This window comes from Equus przewalskii, chromosome 23 (genome assembly GCF_037783145.1).
Source record: "Equus przewalskii isolate Varuska chromosome 23, EquPr2, whole genome shotgun sequence".
Lineage (NCBI taxonomy): Eukaryota > Metazoa > Chordata > Mammalia > Perissodactyla > Equidae > Equus > Equus przewalskii.
Window position 1 is genome coordinate 22,165,028 of NC_091853.1, and position 20,830 is coordinate 22,185,857.

Below are 20,830 nucleotides of genomic sequence, written 5' to 3' on the forward strand. Positions count from 1 at the left end.
ATTGTTTAGTTTATTTTTTATTTTTTTTTTAAAGATTGGCACCTGGGCTAACAACTGTTGCCAATCTTTTTTTTTTTTTTTTTAAGGATTGGCACCTGGGCTAACAATTGTTGCCAATCTTTTTTTTTTTTTTTTCCTGCTTTATCTCCCCAAACCCCACCTGTACACAGTTGTATATCTTAGTTGCACTCCTTCTAGTTGTGGGATGTGGGACGCCGCCTCAACGTGGCCTGACGAGCGGTGCCATGTCCGCGCCCAGGATCGGAACCCTGGGCCGCCGCAGCGAGGCACGCGAACTTAACTGCTCAGCCACGGAGCCGGCCCCTACTTCATTCTTTTTAAGTGTTGTGTGGTATGGATATATTATATATTTAGCCATTCTCATAATTTTGAATTTAGATTTTGTATTTTTCCCTCACTATTTTATAATTTCAAACAGTGCTGAAATAAACATTCCTAGTACATCCTCTTTATGTTTTTAGGAGAATAGTCCTTTAGGATACAGTACTAGAAGTGAAATTGTTAGGTAATAAAATTTTAGTGGTACTCCCAAATTTTTTTAGTCCTTTATTTTTCAACGTATTCTGAACATTTGCAACCTTACAAAAAATAGACTAATACAGTTTACACCCATGTATCCATCACCCAATTCAACAGTTATCAGAATCTTGTTACACTTCCTATTTTAAAGCAAATCCCAGATCTCATGTCATTTCATCCTTAGATACTTCAAAAAAAAGAGACTAGTCCTTTATAAAGTAGAAGTAAATTTAACTTTCTGTCAGCTTGTATATTTTCTCTCTTGTTAACGTTGACACTCATTCAGCAGCATATATAGTTTTTACACCCTTGAGATTCAACTGAACCCAGATTTGTTAGCTGTTATTTTTTCTTTCCTTTAGGAAGTAGCATTTTTTGTTTGCAAGAATATTCTAAAATTTTGGATCAGATTTTCTCATAGGAAGCATAATGGTTATCAGAATAAATGTATGTAGAATCAGTGATGGAAATGGAATCTTCGTTGAAAAGAATAAACATACTGATAGACTAGTCTGCTACTTTTCTGTATATTCTCTGTCACAAATCTGAAATTGTTACTTTGCCGAAATGTTTGAATTCAGTCTTTAAAGTTATTTTTAGTGACTTGAGTATTGTGAATTTATTGCAGACTTTTGAGTCAGCTGTGCAAGAGAATGTCAGCATTAATGGGCAAGCGTGGCAGGAAGCTTCAGATAATTGTCTTATGGGTATGTGACTTTTTCCTTCTGTCATAAATTTCTGAGTTGTTTTTGTAGCTAAATTTCTTCTGAGTGCTGTTTTTAATCCCCATTTTCAGTGTCACTTCTTTTCTTAAAAAAATCCTTTCCCGCGGCGGTGGGGGTGGGGCGGGGAGAGAAGAGGAAACTCATCTAGAAGACCGTTGAAGTTTAATCTGAGGCAAGCAACACAGTAGGTACCTGATCCTTCATACATGCTGTCTGGCATTCTCAACAGGACTTTTATCTGATTAATCTTCAAAAGTACCGTTGTCAGTAGTTTATTAGATAGTACTGTAGACTGTCCCCAGATGAATAAACAGGCCCAGAGAATTCCTGTGATTAATACCTTATAAATCAAGTTGTCTTTTCACAAGTGATCCTTAGAGTAGATAGTGAGGTACCCTTGGAATGCAAAGTTAAACTATAAGAGTGCCATGTAAAGGATGAGGTCCATAATTGGAGAAAGCTCCTTAAAAAGACAGTATTTTCCTGTTGCGAGGCAGACTTGACTATACTCTGATTGATTGTACCCTAACTAGTGGTGTTGACATATCTAAAGAAGTCAAAGCTTTAATAGAAAGAAAATGGTCAATGTAGGAAGGAAAAAATTTAGTTGAAAAGGAATGATCAGTGGGGGAAGAGGGAGAATTCCCCAGCAATGTCCAGGGGAAGGGCTACCCTGATAAAATGGCCAGAGTGTTTTGCCCGTCCCCACGGTGATGTTACAGAGATCCGACCATCATAGCTTGATGTCACTGAGAGCTGTTGAGTTTATCCGGTTATACGCTTGAACTGATTGCAGGTCTTATCAAGTAACCCTCTGTGGGTATAGTTTTTCTTCTCAAAATTAAGATAATACTTTGCCCAGAAGACTTCACTGTCTGATCCTTGGGATTATTATAGTTCTCTCTTCACAGTCACAAAATTCACTTTCCGGTTTATATGTTAAAACAGTAAAAACAGGGCCAGCCCAGTGGTGCAGCAGTTAAGTTTGCAGTTCTGCTTCAGCAGCCAGGGGTTCGCCAGTTCAGATCCTGGGTGTGGACGTGGCACTGCTTGGCAAGCCATGCTGTGGCAGGCGTCCCACATATAAAGTAGAGGAAGATGGGCACGGATGTTAGCTCAGGGTCAGTCTTCCTCAGCAAAAAGAGGAGGATTGACGACAGATGTTAGCTCAGGGCTAATCTTCCTCAAAAAACAAAAAATAGATAAATAAAAAGAATAACATCAGGTTTCCCAAATATTATCAGAGCAATTACCAATTAGTAGGGGAGAGGGATTGTGTTAGAATCACCTAGGAGTATTTTCAAACTACACAGCCTTTTACTGTGTCTTCATCTGACTTCTGTGAAGTCACGTTGTAATTGCCTTATTGTTTGGTCACTGCCTTTAGCAATATGATTCATCTATTTAGAGATTAAGATATGTATTTTCTGACAAGTTGGCAGCCTGGGTGGAGTACAGCTATTTTTTGTCCCTTGTTTCCCTTATAACTATGAGGAGAAGTAGTTGAGAATACTACACTATTACCTTCTTTCATGGGCACCTGATAAATGCCAGGCACTATGCCAAACGGTGGGAAATAGATGAAAAGACATGGTCCTTCCCATTTAGGAACTCATTGTTCATGGGAGGAATGGACAAGGAATCACAATATACTTTGGGAAGTGGGAGAAGATATAACAGAGTAGCTTGTTGTTAAATGCATTTAATAATGAGAGTGTGCTAGGCAGAAAGAAGGTAGTTTTTGAAGCAAAAACCCAGCATGTGCAAAGGCACAAAGGAGTGACATGTTTAGAAAAATATCAGAAGTGAATTGGGAAAACTAATGGCAGATGTGGCCAGAAAGATAAGTTGGGGCCAGATCACAAAGAGTTTTGTAGGATATGCTAAGGAATTGGCATTTTATTCTGTAGGCAGTGGGGAACCAGTGACGGTTTTTAAAGTAGATGGCATGAAAAGGTTTGTGTTCTAGATTGCTAAGTGCTGGCTGTGTGGGGGATGGATTGGAGAAAGGAGAAATTCAAGGCAGGCAGACCTTAGGGAGGTAATTGCAATAGTACAGCAAAAAGATGGTCAAGACCTGTACTGAGATGGTAGAAAAAGACAGGGTCAAGCAGACAGAATTAATAGGATTTGCATCTGATCTAATACATAGGAGCAGTAAGTAAGCTTCACTAGAGCAGAGGGTTTTGTCTATTTTGTTCACTCACATAATTTATAAGTGAATGAACAAATGAGTCAATTTCTTCCTCTCTGCCCTGTAACTACTCTGAAAGGACTTGATTTCAGGAGGCTTGACCAGGCACATTTAAGAATGAAAATGTAAGCTCCTTGAGAACAGGGACTATATTTGTTTTTCTCATCACTGTTTTCAACACTTAGCTTGGCACATAGAAGGCACTCACTAAATGTTTGTTAAATTAATGACGTTCTTCCCCGCTCAAATTGCTTATACGTTTCAGTTTTGTAACTTTATCATTAGGTGGCGCTAAGAAACTGTTTTCCTCCCTACACAGATGATTTAGCTAGGAGACTTCTTTTTTTTTTAATTGATTGTGAAATACTACGTTGTTCCTTTCAGATTAGTGATTTAACTTTTTTAATGGATAAATTAAAATTTAGGAGCAGCTCCTCATTTAAATGAGTATTTGAAATAAGAGATGACGGTGTCTCACAATACTCTCAAAAGAAATAATTTAGTTGGACTTAATGAATATTTGTTACACGAATGAAAGACCATACCTGATGTACCTTATTAATCTTTACCTGATACATACATATATGCTGATATATATCAGCAGTTCTCAAAATGTTTCCAAAAATATGTATCAGGTTTCAGACTTATCCCTAATAAGACTTCTACCCAATAAAATAAATTTGATCCATTTCTAGCATAGATTTGGCATAGCAGAACACTTATGATATAGACCAGTTAAGCTGAGGACCTAGCTCTTTAGTATTTTTAGCTAGTTCATATTTGTTATTCTTTAAAATGATTTTCAAAATAAGGTTGGTATGTCACCTGCATTCATTTTATCTGGGGTGCTTAATTTCTGGTCTCCATCACAGAGACCTCCTGACTCTTAGTTTCTGCACTTCTGACAAGCTCCCCAGGCAATGATTCATTCTGCTTAAGTTTGAGAATCACTATTTTAAAACAGGAAAGTATGTGATAAAATAGTTTTAGTTAAGTCAAAGAAACTCTAAAGTCACTGTATCTTTCACTTTTTCCTGTCATCTGTCCAGTTGAGTCCTATTTCAGATCCAGCTACTCCACTCACTGCTACTGTCACAGCTTTGCTTCAGCACATAATAAGGTCAAAACTTGTTAGCATCCCTGATATTAAATGCCCATTACTGTCTAGTTCTTTTATATTTTATCATCCTTCTTTCCTTATACTTTATCCTGTGGCCATTTAGAACTTTCTCTCTTTCCCAAAGGCTCTGTGATCTTGCAGATACTGTTTCTTCTGCTTAAAATGCATCTAGCATTTTTTTTCCCTGCCTTTTTTTATCCAGGGGATTTACACTTAGATTTCAAGGCCCAGCTCAAATGTTACTTTCTCTTTAAAGTTTTAAATTCCCCAGACAGAGTTAGTGTTCCACTTTTTGTGTCCTGATGGTATTTGTTCATACCTCTATTGCATTTATGAAATTGCTTTGCAATTATCTGTCTGTTTCTTCCAGTGAACTGGGAGCTCTTAGAGAGCAGGGATCATGTTGTGTTCATCTCTGTATTTCTCTGATTTAGGCCTGGCTTCCCATAGGTGCTCAATAAGTGATTGTTCACTCAGTGAATGAACCAATCACCAGAGTGGGGGCGTCTGTTAACTTACCATATTTGTTTTCCTTAATTATTTTGTGTTATATAAATTTAGTTTACTTATATTACATTTCCATATAAACAATGTGTTTTAAGGAATTTTTTTGATATTTTTTTCTTGAAATAGATTCCGATATCAAAGTACTTGAAGATCAGTTTGATGAAGTCATAGTAGATATAGCCACGAAACGTAAGCAGTATCCCAGAAAGATCCTTGAATGTGTCATCAAAACCATAAAAGCAAAACAAGAAATTCTGGTAAGACCATTTACCTTTAAGATAGTAAATTTTATGTTATGTCTATTTTCCTACAGTAAAAAAATAATAAAGCATAAGATACATGTGGAGATAAATGACATTTTGTTTTCTTTATCTTTCCTACCTCGATTACTCCCTTTCGTCTCTTGTAAGACTTTTTCCTGTTCTAAATCACAGTAGGTTAAAATCGCATTTGAAGAGGGAAGACTGACAATGACTTCATAATTCTGAGACCAGAAAGGAAAAAGAAATTTATCTTCTAAGCCTTTTGTTTCTATTTGTCCTTTGTGTTTGGCACGTTATTTGTATATGTTTATATGTTTTGGAGAACCCTTTAGTTAAATTGATGGTGAAGATTAAGTACCTGTTTATAGTACTGAAATTTGCTTTGTGAACTGTGTGTAATTTGTTTTGCTCCAAAAATCATGACAGGGTGGAAGTAGGTTTGCTGGGAATGGCATTGCCTCTAGAGTGAGAAGTACATTTTGCTTTTAGATTATGCTATACTGTTTGTCTTTAGTTTTTGAAATTAGCATAGTTTCACACATAAATCTTCCAGTTGCTTTCCTTCAAGGAATTGTTTTAGGACAGTAAAGGCAGGTACTTTATCTAAAACATTTTAATCATTCTAAGAGAAAAAAAGTATTTGTAAGCAGAATTTTTCATTTTTTTCTTCCATAACACTTAGTCTTCAAAGAAATAGCCCATTCTATCCCCTCTTCCCTTTAAAGTTTCTTCAGGAGAAACATTCAGAATGTATTTATTTTCTGGTGTCTCCCTCCTTATTACTACCCCTCTCTCCCTGAACGAAACCTAGTAATCAGTGTTGTGTAAAAGCAAGGAAGTTCACAGGCCTAGGCGAGGTGCTGCTCTGGAGAGTTAGAAAGGGATGCAGAAGGGATGGAGTGAGGACACTACAGACAGCTTTGGTAGGAAACCTTTTGGCTCCTGCCAGCTCTGGACAAGAGTGAGAAGGAACATTTTCCTCTTTTTTTTTGCCTGAATTGTGGATCCTGTTCCTATGGTTGTGCTCCCATAGTGCCAGTGTATCACAGGATATACAGGCTTTAGTGTGCTGACATGGTGGTGGCCTGGCCACTTTTCAAAACAGAGTTTCTGTGAGAATATGAGTTCTGAGTTCCAAACACTTGTCTTAAAGTGAACTTTTGAAACACAGTCCATTTATAATATGGAGACTACTCTGTACTTAAACACAAAATTCAATCCCGTGCCTTTAATTTGTTTGATTGCTTTTTCTTACACTTTTTTATTGTGCTATTTCTTAATGTATGCAGTAGGTGGCAATATTGTAAAAGGTATAATTCACACATAGTAAGATTGATCTGATCTTCTTTTCCCCTCCCTTCCCTACAGATTTCAAGACCTAATTCTTTTTTTTTTTTTTTACAAATGATGATACTGCTATGTAGTATGTTTACTTACATTAACTGAAGGAAATGTTTATATGAGGCATTAAGTGGTTAAATTCAATCTGTTTTAATTTATGTTACATTTAGAAGCAGTACCACCCTGTTGTACAGCCATTGGACCTAAAAAATGACCCTGATCCAGGTGAGTCAGTGTTCGTTTGTGGTAGAAATGAAGAAACAGCTGGTAATTTTTACGAGTTCCTGATATTCTTCCAAGGGTGTCAGCAACAAAAGTATCTTCTCTGTAATACTCTAACTCACTATCACTCATCCGTGTTTGGCTCTTCACTTGGAATTATGAGAACTTGCCGTGAACCTACTGACTCAGAATCTCCAGGGCTGGGACCCAGGAATCTGGACTTTATAAGCTCTCTCCTGACTTAGACTATTATAACACCTTCCCAGTCTCTAACTTTTATTGTAATACCTTTCCATCTCTAACTGCTATTATAGTATCCATTCTTTGCATTTTAGCCAAATTATACTATTAAAGCATTCTCTCATGGTGTCACTCCCCAGTGCAATAACCTTCATTAGTTTCTCATTGTTTACAAAATAAAATCCAATAAAAATATAATGTTGAACTTAAGAAGAGAGATACAGGCTTGTTATGCCTTTGAACTTCATTCTGTGTCCATTTACATGCATCCTCTAAAACAAATAAACTTGATAACAAACTTATATAAATCTAGCAACAGAGCTGGCATTGCTGAAAATATGGATTAGACATATTTTTAAATGGCTCTACTCTTGCATTTTAAAATTTGTAACAATTTTCCTAAGAGACCTTTTGGAATATGCCTTTGGCACTTAAAATTACTGTTTCTGAACTATTAGAAAGAAACAGTTAAGACCTTGATTTATTTGTTTGGGATATTTATAGTTAGGGCTTTGAGTACCTTACCTTTGTCGAATTCTGAACTACTTTCTGACACACCCCCCTGCCCTCTCCAGATCTCCTAAACCAATGGGATAAACTGACAGGGGGAAGTACAGGCATAAAGATACTGTGAAGTGGGTTAAGATCACAGCATTCACTGAGTTTGACAATAAAAATTTACCTAGGGCCCAACACTTAATTGGCTCACCAAAAACAATAGTTACCAAAAGGCAGTGGTTGACATATACTTGTTTTTGTTTTGAACAACATAAAAATAAAAATTGAAACTTGTGGTATCGTAATATACTCAAGAATTACTTTTTAGCTAGTTAATTCACCTCTAACGAAAGTTGGTAACCTTTTTATCTTAGGAGGGAAGACAAATTTAGTTAAATGATCCTTTGAAAATCTACGTGATTTTACTCCCACCATTCCAGTCATATAGTATTAGTGGAAGAATCTTCTGTATCATATGATTCTGATTTCAAAAGCAAAGGAATAATTAGAATCTATCTTTTGGATAAATTTTGAGATTTTGTCATTATACGTTTTCATAATGTTTATAAGCTTAGAATGGGATCAGCTCTTTAACTACAGCAAAGTTAACTTATAGTTATTAGTCATATATCCTTGGGCAAGTCTCTTCTACTTTGAAGTCAAAGAAACTTAACTCACTTTCTTTGTGGAGAATCCTAGGGGCCACCCCAGTGGCACAATGGTTAAGTTCGCACGTTCCCCTCCGGCGGCCCGGGGTTCACAAGTTCGGATCCTGGGTGTGGACATGGCACTGCTTGGCAAGCCATGCTGTGGCAGGCATCCCACATATAAAGTAGAGGAAGATGGGTACAGATGTTAGCTCAGGGCCAGTCTTCCTCAGCAAAAAGAGGAGGATTGCTGGTAGATGTTAGCTCAGGGCTAATCTTTCTCAAAAAAAAAAAGCAAGAAGAGAATCCTAGATTTGGAGGCTGATGCTTTAGATGTGAATTCCAGCTCTGTCATTAAATATTACAGAATGTCCTGCCCACTTATCAAGGTTGTGGTTTGAATCAGATGACATAAGAGGCTTTATACACACACTATAACTAAAATACATTAAGTAGTAGTTTATCAGGAGGTGCTATGTAATAATAACCCTATTATAAATCTTAACCCATTTACAGTAGTATACCTTATAATATTACATAGCTTATAATACATCTAACTGGTAAAATCATGAAACTAATTAAATGGCTTGGGAGGAAAGTGGAAAACTTAAATTTGTAAAGGACCTAACAATCTGAATAAGCTGCATGGGAAAACTTTTATGGGAACTTCTTGAAAATTGTTTTCTTTTTGTTATTGGAATATTAAGTGATATCAAATTTGTTTGAAAGCTGACACTTGAAGAAGGTTGTCTGGGTTTCAAAACACAATATGTAGGCAATGTGTATAACATTGATTTGGCAGAGTTACATTAGGAACTTTGGGAGATACAGGGATGAAACAGACAGTTTCTCCCCATAGAGAGCTTATGTCTGAATAGAAAAAATAAGAGATGCACATAAAGTAGGATTCTTTTTTTTTTTTGAGGACGATTAGCCCTGAGCTAACATCTGCCACCAATCCTCCTCTTTTTTGGTGAGGAAGACCGGCCCTGAGCTAACATCCATGCCCATCTTCCTCTACTTTATATGTGGGATGCCTACCACAGCATGGTTTGCCAAGCGGTGCCATGTCCGTGCCCGGGATCTGAACCTGCGAACCCCAGGCGCCGAAGCAGAAGGTGCCCACTTAACCACCGGGCAGGCCCCTTTTTTTTGTTTAAGATTGGCACCTGAACTAACATCTGTTGCCAATCTTTTTTTTCCCCTCACTTTTTCTCCCCAAGGCGTCCCGTACGTGGTTGTATATTCTAGTTGTGAGTGCCTCTGGTTGTGCTATGTGGGATGCTGTCTCAGCATGGCCTGATGAGTGGTGTCATGTCCGCACCCAGGATCCGAACCGGTGAAACCCCGGGCTGCAGAAGCAGAGCTCGAGAACCTGACTACTCGGCCATGGAGCTGACCCCTAAAATAGGATTCTTTCATGCCTCCAACTGATTCCTTTCCTGGTTTTTCCTATCTGAATAAATGGCATCTTCTCCTACGTATTGCTTTAGCCAGAAGTCAACCTTGATTCTTTCCTCTCTTGAACTCCTCATATCCAGTCCATCAGTAAGTCCTACAAATTATTCCTTTGAAGTATAATCTCACATTCATCCACTTCTCTTGCTGTTGTCACCTCTATTCCAGGTCACCATCTCTCTAGCCAGCATTTCTACAAATGCTTCCTAGAAGGTCTTCCTGTTTCACTCTTGCTCTTTTCCAGTCCATTCTGTATATATCAGATAGAGTTGATTTTTCAAAAAATTCTTTGAAATATTTCAAACATATAGAAAATAAAAAGTATAACGTAATGAACATCTCTGTACCTACCACCCATATTTAAGGGCTATTCACATTTTGCCAAACTTGCTTCAGACCTTTTTAGGAACTAAAACGTATAGATACAGTTGAAAGTTTCTTTGTACCCCTCTACCATCCAATTTTGTTTAGAAGTAACCGCTATCCTCAAGCTGTGTGGATCCTTCCTATCCATGTTTTTATGCTTTTACTTTATAGGTATATATCCATAAATAATGTATGGCATTTGTTTGTATATTTTTATGTAAATTGTAACATACTAATCATATCATTGTGTAACTGATTTTTTCATTTGAAAGTCATTTTCATATGACTTTATGTATTATATGTTATAAGCTATGCTATATTATAAGGTATACATTGTATACACACATAGCTCTCTATTAATTTAGCTAATATATAGTATTCCACTGTATAAATACACCAGTGTTTATCGATTCCTCTACTGAGGAACACTTAGATTGTTTCTTTTTTTGCTGTTATCAACAGTATTGCAATGAACATTCTTACACCTGTCTCCTTGTATAGTGTAAATATGCCACAGGTTCTCTGGAGTAGATTTCTGGAAGCAGAATTTCTAGGTCATAGACTTTGTTTATGTTCAGTTTTAGTATATTTGAGCTTTGTTACCCCCCCAAGGTAGTTGTATCAGTTTGCATTCCCACCAGCAGCGTATGAAAGTTCCTGCTTCCCCACATTTTGCCAATGATTGTTACTGTCAGGCTTTCTGTTTGTTTTTTTTTTTTTTTTTTTTTTTTGCCAATTTGATGGGCATGCAGTAGTATTTAAAGTGAGGTTGAGCATCCTTTCTTATGTTTTGTGACCCTACAGTTTCTTCTGTGAGTTGCCTATTTATATTCTTGGCCCATTTTCCTACTGAGTTTTTTGAACTTTTCTTGTTTTTTTTTTAAAGATTTTATTTTTCCTTTTTCTGCCCAAAGCCCCCCAGTACATAGTTGTGTACTTTTGGTTGTGGCTCCTTCTAGTTGTGACTTGTGGGACGCCACCTCAGCATGGCCTGTTGAGCGGTGTGTAGGTCTGCACCTGGGATCCAAACCCACAGACCCTGGGCTGCGGAACCAGAGCATGCAAACTTACCCGCTATGCCACTAGGCCAGCCCCAGAATACCATTGATTTTTATTTGCTGAACTCTTATTAGTTCTAATGGTTTATCTAGTTTGAATTAGATTTTTTTAATGTAGCTAATCATATCATTTGCACGTAATGATGGGTTTTGTCTTTTTCCTGAGTTTACACATCTTCTTTGTCTTATGTTGACTAGAACCTCCAGTATAATGTTGAATAGTAGTGGTGATAGTGGTCATAATGTTTTAAAATTGTGAATAAATGTTTAATTTTATTGAGCACTTCTTTTGCATCAACTGAAATAAGATATTTGTGTAACCAACTTTATTGAGGAATCATTTACATATGATAAAATACATCCATTTTATGCCTACAGTTTGAGTTTTGACAAATATATACAACTATGAGCTATCACCACAATTAAGATATGGTGGAACATTTTCCATCCCTCATCAGGTTTGCTTGTGCCCGTAAATCATAAGCTTTTTCTCTAACTCTGTTAATATGGTAAATTAACACTGACAGATTTTTCTGATGATTATCTTTGCATTCATAAAGAAAACCTGTTACTCATCAATATATTTTTTACTTTATATATTGTTGAATTAAATTTTCCTATACTTTATTTAGTATGTTTGCCAAACTATATTTGTATCTTCAGTCATAAAAAAATGAATATGTGGTATTTTTGAACATACTGTCCCTTTCCAATTTTTCATCAAGATTATGCTGGTCTCATAAAACAGTTTGTAAAGATAGGGGTTGTTTATTCTTTGAAGAGTTGATTCATCTAAAAAGCAGTCTTAGCCTAGTGTCTAGGGGGGGTGATGTTGATTTAACTGATTTAGTATACTTAATGGTTATTGATTTCTTCAGGTTTTTAATTTTTTCTTGAGTCAATTTTGGTAATACTTGCTTTGAAAATCTTTTGATCCATGTGTCCAATATATTGCCATAAAACTGTTTGTAGTAGTTACTTTAATTTTAAAAATCTCTAGTCCATATATGAAGAAAAAGAATATTTTCTTAATAGTATTTATTTGTGTTTTCTTTTTTTCTTGATACCTTTTCTAGGTTTCTTTGTTTTTATTGATCTTTTCGGAGAGTCAGACTTTAGTTTTGCAGGGTTTATTGTTTTTTTAGTTTTCTGCTTCCTTGAGTTCTGATCTTATCTTTAGTATGGTCTTCCTGCTTTCTTGAAATTTCTGTGTTATTTTTGGCTTCTTGAGTTAAACATTTAGTTTATTTCAGTCTTATTTTTTAACAAATGCATTTAAGGCTACAAATTTTTCTCTAAGTCCTGCTTTAGTCCCATCCCCAAGTCTTGACATGTAGAACTTTCATAGTTCAGCTCTAAATGCTTTTTGGTTTCCAAATAAAAGAGTTTTCTTTTACTATCCACCCCCCCCCTTTTTTTTTTTTGCCTGCTATCATGTTGTAGAATTTTCTTTATTCTCTTATTTTTCTTCTTTCTGGTTTGGAAGCTATATGCTATGTTCGTATTCCTTTGGTGTTACCTATAAAATTTTAGCATGCTGTAATTCTAAAATTATCGAACCAAATCTGGAATTATTCAGTATTTTGTGTCCCCTCCTGAGCAAGACAAAGACTTTAGTATGCTGCTCCCCTGAACGAGCACTGTCCCTCCCCAATTCCACTTCTTATTTGTGTCTAGAATTTTATTTCTCTTGTTGCAAAATACATTTAGTGGTTACACTCTTTTGCACTGAATGATTAATGAAGTTTATCAACAAAATATTCCACCTTCTGTAATTACCATTGTTTCTTGAATCTCCTGCCTTCCTTCTAGGTTCACTTTTCTTCTTGCTGAAATGCTGCTTCAGGTACTTTGAATAAAAATCTGTGGGTGGTAAACTCTTAATTTTTATTTCATCCTAGCTCTTGAATTTTGTTTTATTTGTGTTCATTCACCATATCGAATATATTATGCCATTATTTTTGACACTCATTTTCTTTGATAGCTTTATTGAGATATAATTCATATAGCATACAATTTACCCATCTAAAGTGTACAACTTGGTGGCTTTTAGTTTGTTCACAGAGTTATGCTACTAACACCATAATAAATTTTTAAATATTTTCTTCACTCCAAAAAGAAACTCCACACCCTGTAGCCGTTCTCCCCCAGCCTCTCATCCCTCTTGCCCAGTCCTAGGCAACCATTAATCCACTTTCTGTCTATAGATTTAACTATTCTGAACATTTTGTATAGGTGGAATCATGAAATATGTCTTCCTTTGTGACTGGCTTCTTTGAATTAGCATGATGTTTTCAAGGTCCATTCATGTTGTAGCATGTATCAGTACTTCATTTCTTTTTATTGCCAGATAATAGTCCATTGTATGGATATACCACGTTTAATTTATCCACTCATTAGTATACGGACATTTTTTAGTTGTTTCAACTTTTTGGCTATTATAAATATGCTGCTATGTATACAAGTTATTGTGTGGACATGTTTTCAATTCTTTTGAATATATATAGCTAGGAATGGGATTGCTGGGTCATCTGGTAACTCCATGTTTAGGTTTTAGAGGAATATTGAACTGTTTTCCTAAGCAGCTGCACCATTTTACATTCCCACCAGCAATGTATGAGGGTTCCAATTTCTCCACATCCTTACCAACTCTTAAAATTATTGTCCGTCTTTTTGATTATAGCCATCCTACTAGATGTGAAGTATCATCTCATTGTGATTTTGATTTGCATTTCTCTAATGACTAATAATGTTGAGTATCTTTTCGTGTGCTTATTGCTCATTTGTATATCTTCTTTGGAGAAATGTCTATTCAAATCTTTGACCATCTTTTAATTGGTTGTGTATTTTTTTATTGTTGAGTTGTAATGATTCTTTATATATTCTGCAAACTAGTCCCTAATCAGATATATGATTTGCAAATATTTTCTCCCATTCAACAAAGTTTTCTAGTTTTTAGCACTTCTTTTGTTACACTTATTCCTAGGTATTTAAGTCTTTTTTAAAAAATTCTCCCCCCCGCCCCCCCCCCTTTTTTTTTTTGGTGAGGAAGATTGGCCCTGAGCTAACATCTCTTGCCAGTCTCCCTCTTTTTGCCTGAGGAAGATTGTCCCTAAGCTAATATCCATGCCAGTCTTCCTGTCTTTTGTATATGGGACACTGCCACAGCATGGCTTGATGAGTAGTGTGTAGGTCCACGCCTGGGGTCTGAACCCATAGACTCCAGGCTGCTGAAGTGGAGGGCACAAACTTAACCACTACACCACCAGGCTGGCCCCCTAAGTATTTTATTCTTTTAATGCTAATGTAAATAGAGTTTAAAAATTTTTATTTTTGTTTCTTCATTGCTACTGTCTAGTAATAGAATTGAGTTTTGTATATTGATGTTGTATCCTGCAACCTTGCTCAACTCATTTATTAGTTCTAATAGTTTTTTAGTGGAGTCTTTAGATATCTGTGTAAAAGATTATATTGTTTCATCTGCAAATAGAGATAGTTTTACTTCTTCCTTTCCAATCTGATTGTCTGACATTCATTGTTAATGAGAAGTCTCCTGAGAGTCTAATTGCCATTCTTTTATAGATAATCTAGTTTTTCTTTCTTGATTTTTTAGATTTTTGTATTCTTAATGCTCTGCAGTGTTACCACAATATCCACAATATGTCTAGATGTTTATTTTTATTTCTCTAGCATGGTGTTTGGTGTGTACTTTTTTCTTATACTTTTTACATTGAAAATAACTTTATTGCTTTTTCTTGATTATATAAAAATACCTGCACATTCCGAAAATATTAAAAGCATAAGAAACAAGCTTAAATCACATGAAATCACATACCCAAGAGACAACCACTATTAAACATGCTTATGACCAGTGACCAGTGTTATGAAGTATTTCTTGATGCCTACACCTTCAGTCCTCCTGCAGATCCTGTTGCCTTTACCATGGAACCATATTCCAAATCCAGTCACTTCCCAGCAAATCCATCTCTACTGCTCTTACTCATGTCACCATATTCTCTTAGCAGGACTACTACGAGAGTCTCCTCACTGGTCTCCTTCCTTCACATTCCCGTTTTCCACACAGCATCCAAAGGATTCCTGTTAAAGCATAATCAGATTATGTCACTCCCTTTTTAAAGCCCTCCGGTGACTCCCCATTGTTCTCCCCATGGTCTACAGGGTCCTCTCTGACCTGGTCCCTGGCTCCTACTTTGATTTCATCTCTGACTCTGGCCTCTTACGACTCTTGCTTTTGCTTTCTGTGCTCCAGCTACATTAGCATTCTTGCTGTTTCCCCAAGAATGTGCCAAACACACACTGGCCCTGTGCCTTTCATACTTGCTGCTCCCTGGTTCCTATTTGAAACTACCTGTCTGAGTCTCACTTCATTCAGCTCTCTGTTCAAAGTGTTGCCTCATCAGAGAGGTCTTCCCTAACAACCTGTGTCGGATCCCCCTTCTGACCCCCTTGGTCGTACTCTGTACCCTTAACCTGCTTTTTTTTTCCTACCAGTTAACATTACTGTATAATTTCTGTTTATTTTATTGTTTCCGTCTCCCCCCTCCACCACTGAATTGTAAACTCCCTGTGAACAAGGACTTTGTTTTGTCCACTTCTGTATCCTTTAGCTGACAGATCATTATCTGACATAGTATATGCCGGAAGTATTTGTGAAATAAATACATAATTTTACATAAATGGGATCATCTTATACATGCTCTTTTTTTTTTTTTTAGTAAAGATAGCATTCTATTTTTTACTTTTTGTTTTTGGCTATCTCTCTCCTTTTCCATCTTCTACCCCTTCGGATATCCAGCATTAACTTTGTATGAATCCATTTATTTATTTTTTTTCTGCTCATATAATAATATAAGAATACATATGCACTGGACATTCTGGAGCTGTATTTGTTTTACAGAAAATTGATTCATGTGTTCAAATTATCTGCTACTTACTCTTCTAATCTAAGTATATGGTGGAAATTTTCCAACTAAACTGCCATAGATCTAACCTTATTATTATTTTAAATTGTGATTATATTTTAGATTTTGTTATATTTTAATAATTAGTTTTTGTGCTTTTAATAAAGGTAAGCCTAATATAAAATTTTAAGTAATTAGTGGTGTATATATGTCTAGTAGAAAATGAAAATCCACCATAATCTGGCCTCTCAAGTCTACCTGATCCCACACACCTTCCAGCAGGCGACTGCTGTGACAGCTTGCCTTGCCTCATTGGAGGTCTTTGTCAGTGCGTTTATACCCAGGCACACAGGGGCTTTTGAGTTGTTCATTTTGTTATGTAAGTGTTATACAAAAATGTTTGATTCTGGGACTTTTTGTTCCATTCAACAGTGTAACATATAGTTCAACTGCATGCTTTTTATTGGTAATGTCTCCATGCTTTTATACAAACACACACCCACACACACACACACCCCCCCCACAGTTTTATTTAAATAGATTATACACATATTTTTTTGTGTTGGGGAGGGGATTTTTGGTTTGTTTTGCTTGCTTCCTCTTTGCTCCCATCTTCTTCTCACATCTCCATGTATACTTTCAATCTGAGGGCTCCTATCTTCTAGAAAATCTTTATCCTAATCCTTCAATTTTGCTTCTCTATCATTGCTTCTATTTTTATATTATTCGTTTTTATTTCACAATTTATTTTTCTTTTTTAATGTCTGTTACTATTTCCTTTAGCTAGCAGAGGATCCTAAACATTTAAAAATTATTTTCAGATTTCTCTGTTTTTATTCCGTCTACAGTAAGTTCCTCTCCTTAACATTGGTTATATTAGCTGTCTTTCATGCTTACCATTTCTTTATGTATTTTAGAATTTTGATTTGTACATACTTCTTAACTAAAGGTTTTTCATGTGCTTATTTTCCTCTCGCTGCTTTAGCACCCCCTTCCTGTCTAGTAGTTTTGTGGTTGCCTTCCATCTGGTCCAGGCGAGAACCATATCTTAAATTAGCAGTGTGAGCAGGGCCCCTGTTCCACTGTAATATTGGAGATAGTAGATCTAGTCATTAAGTCAGGAGACAGCTTGGTCCAGGCCCAGGCTGGGAGGCCTTATCTGCTTCCCATCACTTCTGGTGTAGCTTTAGATATGCTTCAGCTCCTGGCAGTGGTTAATGGCAGGGTTTTTTTCAGCCTCCTTCTCAGAGTAGGAAAACTCCATCTCAGCCCTTAGTTTCATACAGTGAAGCTGACTCTCCCTATTTCCTGCTCCTCTGAGGGACTTTGAGCCCCTTTTCTATTGTGGGAAGCAAATTCCTGGCTACCTACTGCCTGCCTGTCATCTGCCCACCAGTGGGTCTGCAGCTGTAGCCTGACTTCATAGCTTTTTCTCTTTTGCTTTTTTTCTGGTTCATAGAAATGTTTGTTTTGTATATGCTTCTGGATATGTCTCTTTAATTTTCTATATTTATTCAATGATGTTTTGGACAAAAGTGGAGAGTTTTGTGAACTTCCCAGACCAGCTTGACTAGAAGTCTAGGGTACTCTTAAAAACTCAAATCAGCTTTCATTCTTCTGCTTAAAATCCTGATATCTTCCAATTTTAAAAAATATACTATATGGCCGGCCTGGTGGCGCAGCGGTTAAGTGCGTACGTTCTGCTTTGGCGGCCCGGGGTTCGCCGGTTCGGATCCCAGGTGCAGACTGGCACTGCTTGGCAAGCCATCCTGTGGTAGGCGTCCCACATATAACGTACAGGAAGATGGGCACAGATGTTAGCTCAGGGCCAGTCTTCCTCAGCAAAAAGAGGAGGATTGGCAGCAGTTAGCTCAGGGCTAATCTTCCTCAAAAAAAAAAGAAGTATATACTATAAACTTCAAACTTCTTAGCCTTCCCTTACATGATCTGGCCCCCACCTGCCTCTCCAAATTCATGTCAGGCACTTTCCTTTTTGCTCTAGCCCCAGATGCTCTAGGCCCATCTTTCAGTTCTTTGAAAGTGCCTCACTTTCACACATGCTTTCCCCCAAGTCCTTCTAAGGTTGGCATCTTCTCACTTTTTCTTTCTCATTTAAATATTACCTCCTCAGAGAGATCTTCGCTAACTACTCTAGTTCAAATAGCTTCTCTCCAGTTCTCTTATCATAACACTTGTTTATTTCCTTAATAGCATTTCTTACAGTATATAAGTGTTTGTGTATTTCCTTATTTGTGGTCTCTCTCAAAACTGAAAGCTCCATGAGCTTTTTTACTTTGCATTTGTGTTATATGTGGCCAGCATATAACACCATGTGCAGTAAATACTGACTGAGAGACTGTTATTCATCCATGCATTCAGCATGTTTGTTGAATGTCTGTTATATGCCAGAACTGTTTTCAGTATGGAAGACATAATGGTGAGCAACACAGACAAGGTCCTTGCTCTATGGAGCTTACATTCCAGTGGGAAAAGAAAAGTATAAACAAATATAAAAATAAATAAGTAACTCAGTGCTAGGATGATGTGTTTAGGTGATGGGAAATACTTTTCTGAGGAAGTAACAAGAAGGAATGTATCTTGTGATATTCATGAGGAAGAGCTTTTCAATTAGAGAGAAGAGCTAGAACAAAGTTCCTAAGTCAAGAATGAGCTTGACTGTGGAACAAAAGACCACTGTGGCCATAGTAGAGGGAATAAAGGGAAAGAGCATTACAGGACAGGTCAGAGACGTGGCTGAGGCCAGATAACACAAGCTAGGAGTTTGAAAGTCTGTGGTCCCTTAGGAGAGACGCAGCTCTTCAGTCCTGAAGGAGGTGGTGAGGTGCAGGTGGGAGTGAGTGTGGAGGATTATACACTTGCCACCTAGCAGATTTGCTCAACAGATCTCTTAAAGTTGTACTAAAGAGTTATCTTCTAGAAAGTCACAAATCACTGCTCAGTTTTTGGTTTCATTTTCGCCAGGGATGCTGCTTTCTGATTCATGGTTCTTATTCTTGCCTTTGGTTACCCCTTTGGAAACCAGTACAAGCCAGACATCTATGTTACACGTCCTTGCTTGTTCGTATTTGTAAAATACATTGGAAATAGAAAGGAAGGACTCAGTTAATGCTTTTTTGCTGAATTTCTGAATTCTTGCAGTCCTTTGGAAGTTCATGTTTCCTAGTTTAGTCAGTGCAGTGACCCGAAAGCAAAACCAGGTTGATTACTCAATCTTTCATTTCCACTTTTTCATTTCCCTATGTTTTAGAGAGCAAGTGACTAGGGAAGGCAGTGTACTCAAGGGTGCCTAACTTCCACATTTTTAAGAGCAAACTGTTTTGGGGTTTTTTTTAGTATCCTTGCAGCAATCTTCTAATTAGCTGTCTATCAATTAAGTGAGTTTGCATTTGTCAGTTATAATTTTTTTGTGATCCTATTAGTAAAACTAATAATTGCTTCCAGGTTGTCTTCTTTTTTAAAAAGTTCTTTGAAGTCAATTGAAGAGACTCCTTTTATTTTTCCTGTCCACTAAACGTGTGGTGATGACAAGGAGCTATTTTAAGTCTCTCTACAGTAGACTTAATGACACTTCCAGTTCTTTTGCTGACCCTACAAGCAAAGGACTTAGAGGCAGTTCCTCTTCTTTCCTATTAATGCCAACTTGCTTAAGCCGCTGCCAGAAGATTTACAGGTAGTCACCCACTTACAAATGGTGATGTTTCAAAAATTCATGTTTAATATGAGCTTTGGAATTGGAAATGCCTTTCCCCCCTGAAAACAATTTACAGTGGTAATATAAATGGGTAAGTTTCTCTGTTACCCTTTGAAGACTTATTTAACCTATGATGTAGCTGAAATACTACACATTTGTAATGAAAAATATAGGAAAATCACATTTCAGATGCACATTATGCTACATATTTAAATAGGATTTTATGGGGAATAGTTTAGGTCCCTAAACACCTTTGTTTGTGGTGAGAGGGGTAAATAGTGGTGCCATGAAGATGTTCTCATCAAGGCAATAGAGAGAAAGTCATTGGGAATGCTTCTAAAGGAAGCCCGTCCCCATCTCCTGCATGGTGGGGACCCGCCATCTGCATGTGAGACAGTCGTAAGTCAGATGTTTGTATATCAAGAGTACCTATGTGCTCTTATGAGTTATAAAAAGTGAAAAATTAATTTAACCTTGAGTGAGAGTGAAAAGTTTATGTATTTTGAAATTTCTTCAGCAGATGTTAATGTTGCAAAATGCTTTTTTGATGCATTTATAGACAACATATTCACGTATTTAGTGATCGTTGTTAATTGTGTGTTTGTTTTTCCCCACTTGTTGGGGTTTTCTTCTTATCTTTATGTGTGGTTTTATTCCTAAAATTATTGTTACTCCTTAGTTTGCAATGAAAGGAATTTAATTCACTTAACTAAAAAAAAAAAACAAAGATACTGAAATGTTAATGGTTGAAAAAGATTTAACTCTAGAATTGTTCTATTTTTAATTCTTTACCAGGATAATTTAGTTTTATTTCAAGAGATTTTCATTATGTTGGAGCTAATTTTTGACCATTTGTTAACTTATATTCTAATAGTATAACTCCTGGCAAAGTGATATAAGTTACCTATAGAGTGTGCTTTGGATTCTAGGAGATGTGGGTTCTAATTCTGTTCAATTCTAGATATGTTTCTCAGCTCTCAGTTATAAATAAGGAAATGTAGATAAGGGGACTATAAA

At 36.7% G+C, this 20,830-nt stretch overlaps 1 protein-coding gene across 2 annotated transcripts in view; it reads left to right on the forward strand.

Moving 5' to 3' along the window:
- The window catches only part of NSL1 (NSL1 component of MIS12 kinetochore complex), a 32,478-nt gene that overhangs the window by 2,078 nt on the left and 9,570 nt on the right, over positions 1-20,830 (forward strand). For both annotated transcript variants that reach the window (XM_008525306.2, XM_070591407.1), the window contains exons 2-4: positions 1,169-1,247; positions 5,213-5,343; positions 6,861-6,915. In XM_008525306.2, the coding sequence (XP_008523528.1) occupies positions 1,169-1,247; positions 5,213-5,343; positions 6,861-6,915 (265 nt within the window). The remainder of the gene's footprint in view (positions 1-1,168; positions 1,248-5,212; positions 5,344-6,860; positions 6,916-20,830) is intronic.